At 51.6% G+C, this 9991-nt stretch overlaps 4 protein-coding genes across 4 annotated transcripts; 1 reads left to right on the top strand and 3 right to left on the bottom strand.

Moving 5' to 3' along the window:
* Positions 1-731: 731 nt before the first annotated feature.
* H257_17839 (hypothetical protein) lies at positions 732-1251 on the bottom strand. The gene is made up of 2 exons (XM_009846785.1): positions 971-1251; positions 732-927 (listed from the first exon to the last, which is right to left on the bottom strand). Exons 1-2 carry the CDS (start codon positions 1213-1215, stop codon positions 822-824), a joined length of 351 nt encoding a protein of 116 aa, XP_009845087.1. The 5' UTR covers positions 1216-1251; the 3' UTR covers positions 732-821.
* Positions 1252-1972: 721 nt separating this feature from the next.
* H257_17838 (hypothetical protein) lies at positions 1973-6613 on the bottom strand (the record flags this gene model as incomplete). Its single annotated transcript, XM_009846784.1, has 14 exons — positions 1973-2317; positions 2359-2498; positions 2565-2967; positions 3030-3136; positions 3192-3223; positions 3287-3385; positions 3451-3685; positions 3831-4183; positions 4470-4734; positions 4791-4870; positions 4936-5003; positions 5295-6059; positions 6110-6413; positions 6465-6613. 14 exons carry the CDS (start codon positions 6611-6613, stop codon positions 1973-1975), a joined length of 3345 nt encoding a protein of 1114 aa, XP_009845086.1.
* Positions 6614-7687: 1074 nt separating this feature from the next.
* Positions 7688-8386, top strand: H257_17837 (hypothetical protein; the record flags this gene model as incomplete). The annotated part of the gene is made up of 1 exon (XM_009846783.1): positions 7688-8386. The coding sequence occupies one exon, from the start codon at positions 7688-7690 to the stop codon at positions 8384-8386; it is 699 nt and encodes a 232-aa protein (XP_009845085.1).
* A 915-nt stretch (positions 8387-9301) lies between these two features.
* H257_17836 (hypothetical protein) lies at positions 9302-9879 on the bottom strand (the record flags this gene model as incomplete). The annotated part of the gene is made up of 3 exons (XM_009846782.1): positions 9302-9572; positions 9625-9809; positions 9844-9879. The coding sequence occupies 3 exons, from the start codon at positions 9877-9879 to the stop codon at positions 9302-9304; spliced, it is 492 nt and encodes a 163-aa protein (XP_009845084.1).
* Between the last annotated feature and the right edge of the window lie 112 nt (positions 9880-9991).

The following is a 9991-nucleotide window of genomic DNA, read 5'->3' as shown; positions in this document are numbered from 1 at the left end:
ATTCAACTGGAAATGCAATCGCAAGAAGTTCCCGAATTTTGTTAACATCTAGCAAACCAGATTCCACTAACTTCGAGATCATTGACGCCTTCGCAGTTTGCAATTCCCTAACTACCGCTGCAGATTGGGCTAGCTTATCGTTTTCTTTTTGGTACTCGAATTTCTCGCGTTCGAGGAAATTCAAACTGACTTTGCACGTCCATGTAGATTGACGAGAAGTCCTTCCGTGGTGTGAGTCGCTTTTCCGTTGCCAGAAAGTGACGAGGATGCTACGACGAGTCAGCCTTGTGGCCGTGTCGTTGACCGCTTGCGACAGTGATCTTTCTCGCGGGCGGAGTATGGTGGTCGTGCGGGTTGCCAGTCCAAGGCTGTTTGCCTGGCGCAGAGCAGGGGGCATCGGGTGCATGCACGTTGATGTCAGCCAACGGACCCGTCGCTTGCGCTGCATAGTGGCCAGAGTCATGGGCGTCATTGTCGGCCCAATACTCGTCATTGTCGGGGTCGTCGGGATCGTTATCCATTCGTGGTTCGGTGTCGTCAACAGCCTCGGTGTTGCTATTGGGCTTGTAATCGGACACAAAGGACTCATCAAAATCACCAGGCTCGTCAACTATATTAAATCGTCGTACTTTGATTATGTATTTCACTGCTAAAATATTCAAGTAATTTACCGTAGTCATTGCTCGTTTCTAACACAAAGGAAGGTCGAAAGTTCTGGCGCTCGCCAAAAAGCCATTCATGTCGTTGTAGTACGGACAATACTCTCCAACTTGCTTTCAATCGTAAAGATTTCTACAGAATGAGTGAGATTCATCTTCAAATTATGTTCTACTTCGCTTGTAGTCCTTCTGAGTAAGACCTCGACCGCTGTTGTTTGGACCGCACCAACGAAGTGCTTTCTTGTACGATGAGACGTACGCATCGTATCTATAGTGTGTGTGACAATGATGACATTGATCTATTCGTGTACCTGGACTTTGCGTCCTGCGTTGTCCACGTTCGTGTGCTGTCGCGAACGATCATGTTCACGTATTCGGCCATCAGGGCATGGCCGTGGGCTTTCGTGAGTCTCTGCCCACCTTTCGCCGACTTTCCTTTGCTGGCCTGGCCAGTCATCAACGCAAAGTTGTGCGGAATGCGTAAGAACTCAAGCATGGCAAGGCGCTCAGCACGCGACGTGCCCCGCTTTGCACGGTCGTCGCACTCGAGCTCCATCGTAAGTGAGCGATATGTGTGCCAGTAGTTTCGAGCAATTTGGTTGGATGTTCAGTTATCCAAGTTCAACTTGCTTTTGGTTTTCGTGGAAACGAAAATCAAACTTGCAAACGAAAAGCAGATCAGATTTCCAAATTGACTCTCCCTATTTTGTATTTTTATTAGCTTCCACGAAAAGCAATGTGGAGTCAATTTGGCCCTCGAAAGTCATTCGTACAGTGTGAGATAACACTGTATTCGCATTCAAAAGAGGGGTGAAAAGTAGAATCGAAAATGAAAATTGATTTTTCTTCCTAATTTGACTCCCCTTAATATATAAAAAGCATGTATTTATCGAACGGGATTAAGTTGGAACTACCTTGGAGCGCGTCCATATTTAGCATACAAAAGAAGGGGGAGTCAATTTGCCCACAGCTTGTTGGCCTGATTTACACTGTATATGAGGAAGTGATATGATAGTTACTGGTCGACTATACAGCAACAACCCAGCAATAATGCCCACTAGTTAAGTAAAACTCCACCACACCATTTCACCACGAGTAAAGCCCCACATCTAAAGTGTACTACTAGTATTCGTATACGTTCTAGCCATGTATGTCCATGTGCAGCCATTTCGAATGCTCTATGTAAATAGAATTCGATTGCTTAGCATTGGTTTCTTGCAGTACGCTGTCTACACACTGGTGGTGATGGTGGGTATGCCGGTGAACAATATGCCAAACGATGAATGCATCCATGTTGAAACGTCAAGATTTGCTTATTTTTTTTCGAAAAAGTCCATGAGGTTGCTCTGTTTCGCCGACCCGGAGGCTTTGACCACGCGTTTCTTTTTGGGCGGGGGCGCCGGCAGTTTTCCACTCGATGGACCGGCTTGAGGCGACGTTGGTGGCAGGTCGTCGTCGTCCTCCATGTCTTCGTACGTGGTCTCGGTCACCATGTACCCTTGCTTGTTGATGCGGGTCGTGGAGACTTCTTTTTGCTGCTTCTGGGGCGGGGGGCGATGGATTGGTTTGTCCTTATTGGCCACCTCGTTTGGCTGCGACGACAGTACGGGCGCTGGTGGTGCTAGATGCGACACCGTTTCTAGGCTGGTTGTGACCGGCTTGGAATCCGTGGGGGGGGGCTCACGGGTGGCAGCAGCACCTGCTGGACTGGCTTGGACGTGGGCATAAACTCGGCCTCCTCGTCGTCGTCGTCGCTGTCGTCGCACACTCGAAGGCGTTTGTGGTGCGACGCTTTCTTGACAATTCGAGGGGTCTCCTCAAGCGGAGATGCATGCGCAACTGTTCAGTCCTGTCTGGAGAGGTCATCCTTTCCCGGGGTGATAAACGGGAGGGTCACTCGGTTACCCGCAGAACATACTTGGTCCCGTCCGAGGTCAACGAGAGAATGCAACTTCCGGAGGAGATTGACTCCCAAGATGCACAGGGTGACTGAGGCTTCCAGAACCCAGACAGAGAACGTTGTAGATATACCGGTCAAGGTAACGCTGCAGTGTCGAAACCCCAGAATCGAAATGCCGGCGTTCGCAGCTGAAACTAGACGGTACGACGGGGTACGGCCCAGGAGCATCCAAAATTCCTGGCTAATGACCGTAACCGATGCGCCCGTGTCTACCAAAGCTTGTGTGCTATGCCCATCGATGGTGGCCAGTACAGGTGGTGCCAGGGATTCGGTCATGACGCCACACAACGGATACGGATCGCGGGTCCGGGAGTGAAGGAGGGCCGTGAACCCGGACTCGTCAAGGCCCTGGAACGGCCAATACATGGACCGAACAGTCTCCCGTACCTCCAAAACCGCTACTTCAAGACGTGTAGAGTCCTCCCCGACCCTCGGGTCGTGTCGCCTGTCCGGAGCCTCGGTTTCGTGCAGGAGTGGGGGATGCCTGGGTCGATCACGGCACTCCCAGAGTCGAGTCCTTCGGTTGCGGACTCAAGGTAACGTCGCCGAGAGGTCAGAGTTCGACTACGTACCTTCCAGATGCGTGAGTGCAGTCGGGTCGCTTCTAAGTCCCGGAGGGGTAGCGTCAGTTGTACCCCGAGGTCCGGTAGATAGAACGTAACCGCACCCTCCATTGAGACCCTTTTCTTTAGGCGAGTCCGACCGTCTGCAGAGGGGGCGAGGAGTCCGATAGCCGCCAGGAATCCCTAGGCGGTCGCCTGGAGGTCTGGAGAAGGGCCAATACCAGCGAGCTCTGCCGCTCCAAAACCGTTCCGGAACATCCGAGACCACCGAGTGTCAGCCACCATGGCCACTCGTTCCTGCTCAAAGTTCCGATTTGCAGTGCGGGCCACTTCGCACGTGTTAAGGGTTGTCGAGAACCAGTCCAACCACCTTTCAGGGTCGTCGATATCCACCGGGGAGTCGAATAGTATATTATCGGCCTCCGTCAGCGACCGTTTGAGCGCCGTAGTCACCACCCGGGCGATGTCGGCATGGTTACGTCCTTTCGTTGTGGGCGAAGCGCCTTCAAAGTGAATACCGGGGTGATATCCGAGTCCGGACGGAGGTCATCCAGTTTTGAATTCCCAGTCCGGGTGCTCCCGACGGTTACAGCACTAATATTCCCGGCCCCCGAACACGCCATAATCGGGTCCGGTCTACCTAGCAACGGGTTCGTGAGTCTCGAGAAGGGGCTCCTGGCTCCCGAGCGTCACTTGTCTCTTCCGGGAAGGTGGCCAATGTGCCCCGAACCCGCGGCTGGGTCCGGGACTGGACGGAGGCGGCACCCTGATGTGCCAGAGAATCTCCGTCAGGCGACGCACTAGCGTCGCGGGTGTTCGGTTTAGTTTGTCGACACGAACTTTCTTCGTTTGAGGGTTCTACATGCATGCCCTTCTTTTTATCGCAGGGTTCTGAACACATCCCCTTCTCTTCCTTGTCCTCGCTCCCGTCCGTTTTTCGACGCGAGTCATCCCCGGCGCTGGGTCCTGTGTACAATATACGCCCGTGGTCCCGGAGGTCTCTTCAATTGTCTTCATGTTCTTTTCTTCATTGCAGGGTTCTGTGTACATCCCCTTCTATTCCTTGTCTTCGCTCCCTTCCGTTTGTCGACGCGAGTCATCCCCGGCGCTGGGTCCTGTGTATATGCCCGTGGTCCTGGAGGTCTCTTTAATTGTCTCGTCTCTTCCAGATGCCTCATCGCAGCCTCTTCCTACGTCTGTCTGTTACCGTAAGGTCTCCTTCGTTCCCGGACCTCCAATCGACTCGCCTTCTTCTGTGCTCACGGTGCTGTCTTCCAGGAGAGGTACGGGGCGCGGTCGCGCACCGGCCCGTGCCTCTCGTCGAAGGGAGGTAGCATTGTGGCTTCTGTCTGTAACTTGTCTTCAGAGCGCTCCTGTATCCCGCCCTCTTGTTGCATGTCCTTGTACGCAGAGCTCGGGACTCCCTTCGTTTGCGGGGGTTGACTCGCCCTGTCATTCTTCGTATCGTCGCCCAGCCCCGGAGCAGTCCTGGGTTCGATTGTCGCCGCGTCCCGTACCACCCCGGGGAGGTATCTTCCATCGTGTTTGAGTCCTGGGATCCTTCTTCATCCTCCGAAGAGGGCGAGGATATCCCAGGGCTACGTGTACTTTGTTTGTTATCATCTTCGGAGGTCATTTGCATTCTCGCGGCCAGTGCCACGCCACACCCGGCGGCATGGTTCCGACCGCTGAATCCTCATTGTTTATCGGAGTCGGGGCTGCCTTCCGTGGATGCTTGTTCTCCGACATATACCAGGATTGCAGTGCAGGCATGACGTGGGCCGGCATAGTGCTCTGCTTGGACGCGTTCAACGGACAACCCTAGCTCAAATGGCCCATCTTACCACATATGTAACAGAATGCATTTCCTCCTCGTCCTCCGGGTCCTGATCGTCCTCCGGGCCCCGTTCGGGTTTGTCCCGGACCCCGACCTACGTTGTCTCGGGACAGCCTGCACTCCGATAGTCCGTGACCTTTGGAGCGGCACCGAGTGCAGAACCACGACAACTGAGGACACTGTTCACGAGAGTGGCCCCGCATTGTACATCTCCCGCTAATGACCTCACCCGACTTAGTTTCGTCGTCCGGATCCATGTAGATATGGGGCTGTACCGGGTTGTTTCCTGCCGGGTTGTCCGTAGAGATCATGGCGACGACATCTTGGATGGAGGAAAACTGGTCGTTGTTAGAGGTAGTCAAGCTCGTCATTTCCCGTTGAAGTCGTGAGATGGAGGACTGGAGCTCCTGGAGATTTCCATTGGGCGTCGAAGAGGACTGAGTCCGGGACGTGTTCCGAGCGGACCTAGTCGGCGTCGACGGAGCAACCGGTGTCATCTGGGGGGCCGATCGGGAACCATCCGTTCGTCTGTCGATGTCCACATCTCGCTCAATCAGGTAGTCCAGGCTGATTTCGATAGTCTCAGGGCGAACAGAGGCTCCCCGGAGGCACGCGGCCACTTCCGCATCGCTACATCCATTGATTATCATAACCACGGCCCTATTCGCCTGCAACCCAGCATCCCAGGAGGCGTCCGCGATCCGCCGTGCATACTCCCGGACGGTTTCCGTAGACTTCCGGTGGGGGTTATCAGTAATCACCACCATCTTTCGACTCAGTGTCTTCTGAATGAAATCCTTCTGGAAAGCCTCCCGAGCCTCCACCCAGGAGACGGGTTCGCTGTCACAGCACCGTCGAGCCCACCAGTCCTGGAAGGAAAGTACCCCACAGGATGTCAGGCGGTCATCGAAGATTCGAACGACCTGGGTGTCGTTGAGCTCGTACTTCTTCTGGATGATATTGAACTTCGCCAGAAAATGTTCCAAAGGGATGGTCCGGTCGACACTATCGAACTTGAGCGCGTACTTCCGATCATCGGCCTGACGTGAAGCCGAACGGGGCTCCAGGGGTGCGTTAGGCTGTCCGGGACCAGTGCCGTCTCCTCCGGGTCCACCTCCCGGAGGGCCAGGAGGACCACCGTAGTTTCTCGGCTGGTTGTGGCGGTAATCGTGACCGGCTTGGAATCCGTGGGGGGCTCACCTGCTGGACTTGCTTGGACTTGATTTTTGGTGGAAGAGGACGTGCTTTGGTCACGGGTTCGACTTTGGCGGCGTCGCCACCAAAAAATGGCGTCGATTGCTTCTTCGTCGGGGCCTTGGATGATGCTGAGCTTGAGCACGGCCGAGTAAACGGTGTGCTCTTTGTCGTGCCGGTGGATTTGAAGTTGGAGTAGACTTTATAGTATTAAACAAAAATAGATATTAATAAAGACCATATGGACGGACTGCACGTCCTTGTCTTGAGTAAGTATCTGTGCCATGGCATCCTGGCCTTCCTGTAGGGAGCATCCCGTGGAGCAGCAGATGCGCACTAAGTGCGGTGCTTCATTCCTGTCAGGCGCCTCATGGATGTATTCCACCAACGCCGCTGCCATCGTTTTGTACTGCCGCCAAGAATGAAAATGATCCGGATACGCCTACAGTAGTACAATGTACAATATTGTACCATACATTGCACTCGTACAATCTGTACACTATTAATAGGAAACATTTTCGGACTACAAGAGAAACGTCGAGATATTTTGAACTTTGTCACTGTCAGTTATTAAACCTTACGATCAGTAGATGGGTCAATGAGCAGCAGATCAAGTAAATTGGAAATAACCCATGCGACTTCCAATTAATCTCACCACTTGATTAGAGTTCGACTAACTGACGAACTACTCGATCTCCGACATGATGTAGTATCACAATTTTACCCACTCATACTATTCGGAATTTTCCTACTACCTGATTCTTCGTACATTGTACTGACACGTTACCAAGTCCACAACTTTCTTCAGCCGTCTCACATCGTTTTCGGAGGTGAATCGATCCTGTTCGTACCCAAAACGTGTGCAAGTTGATTTCATGGTGACATATACGAAGCTGGTGTGCAAGCACATTGAATTTAACATGAGTTCGTACTGTAATCGCTGCGGTATCCCTCCACAAGTAAGTATTGACCGAAATATTACGTTATATGATAAAATCTTTGAGATCCCATAGATGAGTACATTTTATGTAAAGGCTAAGAGAAAGTTTCGCCAAAAATGTACTTATTAAGGAGATTCGATTAAAACCTGCATTAAAAACACAAAGTAGGTTATACATGTATCCACATCATCGAGGTTGGCGCCCAAATCTGCACCTTTGGGGGGAATCAGCTTGTTGCAATTCACTTCCCCTCACTTTCCATTTCGCCAGACATGCATGTGAACACCAACGCCGTACTCAACCGTCTCCAAGACCAAGCAGTGCGAGATCAATCCTACCTTGAGTCATGCCTGCATGACTTTGGTGAGGTCTCGCACTTGCGTGACGACTGCGAGGACCCCCCCGAAAACCCAATGATGGACAAGTTCTTGATCGACTTGGGCTCTGAGGGTATTAGATCTATGACCAAGTTTACCGTCACCGAGTTCGAGTCGCTGTGGGCGACGGTGGACGATGCTATGAACACTGCATGAATGGAAGGTCGTGGCCGGCGCTCAACGACTAGCCCCAAGGACGCGCTATTTATGGCCCTCACCGTGTTGAAACACTTTTTAACATGGGAAAAACACGCAGCTGACTTTGGGTACAAGGCACCAACCTTCGAGAAGCTCATCATGCGCGTCCTACACGCTTTTCAGCCTGTGCTCTACGGCGAGTTGATTCGAGTTCCATCCATGTCCGACATGTCCAACTCGGATCGACGATTTGACCATTTTCCGTACGCGTTGTATACAGTCGACGTGAAGTTTCAGCCAGCACAGCGTCCAACGGGACGCTTCGCGGAGCAGAAACATTTCTTCAGCGGGAAGCACCATCTATATGATTACAAGATCGAGGCAAGCGTGTCACCGGAAGTCCGATGTGTCCCAGGATCTGTGCATGACCAGACGATATTGCACACCCGCACTGCCATTCACGCGACCAACCTGTTGAAGTCGGCGGGTGAGCAGGATGTGCCAGACTATGGTGAGTTGAGTACGCAGTACCGGGGGTCGTGGGCGTGTTTGGTCGACATGGGCTACATCGGAATTGCCCACTCGCTGCGGGGTATTCATCCGAAGCGTCGCCCGGTGCACGGCGTATTGGATGCCCATGACATGGATCGAAACCACGACATCTCCTCCGATCGGGTGGTTGTGGAGAACTTTTTCGGTCGCGTGTGCTCTCTCTGAAAGATTTCCTTGGCTACGTCTTCCACCTCTCGTTGATGCCATTGCGCGCGGAGGACGAAGGGTTTTACAGGTCTGTAAATGCTCGTTACGAGCAGATGGCGAATGAGAAGAAGCGCAAGCGCAGTGAAGCTCAACGCCGCTATCGTTTGAATCGCCAAGAGCGATTGTCCATTGACAGCAACCGCGCTACACGCTATCTGTCGCCATCGATGAATCGTTCGAACAATCGTTCGAACAGCAACTATTAGATGATGGATGAATACTATTAATAAAACGTGTTTGCTGATCGATTTGATTTGGTTCCATTGGATTTAAATGATCGGCTACTGCAATTTTGATCAGTAACCTAGTCTCTTTCGAAGTAGCTGAGTTCGTGATTGAAATAGATATATCTAATTAGTAGCAAAGTGCATGCATATTTTGACATTTACTGACGAATTAAAAAACTACTTCGGAAGCACTACAGTCCAATTGTATTGATATCAGAAATATTGGAAGTTAGTCAGCTGCTGGTTTAAAGATCTATTGTCAATCGAATGTTCGAATGTCTTAGGAGAATCGATTAAAGAACCGCCTGAGCCAATCAAATCACATCATGTCGAATTTTTGCCAATCCAAACGTTTGACCCTTCGCATTGGGCAAAACCACATGTATACTAATCGTAGTGTAGTATAGTGTGTACAAGCTTAATATGATGAAATAAATTCGACAGCAATTTGGCGAAATCACTCCTCAACTCCAAATTTGGGTGAAATGCACAATATCGATATGGTCGATTGACTGTGAATGGAGCTCAAAATCAGCAAATTACAGACCCGTCACATCGTAAACGCATTGGATGATCTCAAGGATCTAGGCTAGTTAGTTAAACAAAGCTCGTGTTCCCGCTACCATCGGATAATTATCACGATTGTCTATATGCGTGTGGTGTCTTGTTGCAACGACGCCTGCAACAAGCCCGTGAGGTATTGCCGCCAAGGCACTAAATCGTCATTTCCCCGTCGGACGAATTCGCGCCGCACGTAGGCATCCTTGTCGTCGTCGTCAATGCCCGTCACATCGATGCCCACCAACACCGCGAGCTCGGCCATACTCAGAAACCCGTCGTGGGCTCGAAATTCGTGCGACAAATGACTGACATGGCACATTAAGATATGGGTGGGCGATACCGGCCGCACCTCTATCCTACATACGTCCGTATATGGAATCACAAACTCGAGACTACTCATTCACTCACCACGACCGGTAGTGCCGCTGTCTGAGCATCGGGCCACATGCATGCATTTCGTCATCGTCGACTTGCCGCATGACCATGATGAACCGGTCTGCTTCGAAGAAGTGCCCTTGGAGTGAGTTCACGAACGCGCCACCGGTCGTAATTGAGTGAAACAATCGCGTGTTGGATGTGCGCTCTTCGATCACCTAATAAAAAGTCAGTGCGACACGAAACATAAACAGTGTCACTTGCGTCTTGGGGGCCCTTGAAAAGCATGTCACGCATACGATTGGATTTGACGAATCGTCGAAAGGACGCCAGCGTTCCTGGAAATATGCACTGTATCCGCTCCATGAACAGATCGTCGTGTTGGTCTGACACTTGCAAG

Source organism: Aphanomyces astaci (genome assembly GCF_000520075.1).
Source record: "Aphanomyces astaci strain APO3 unplaced genomic scaffold supercont1.122, whole genome shotgun sequence".
Classification (NCBI taxonomy): Eukaryota; Oomycota; class Saprolegniomycetes; order Saprolegniales; family Verrucalvaceae; genus Aphanomyces; species Aphanomyces astaci.
Note: the sequence above shows the minus strand (reverse complement) of the source record. Positions and strands in the feature narration are given on the sequence as shown.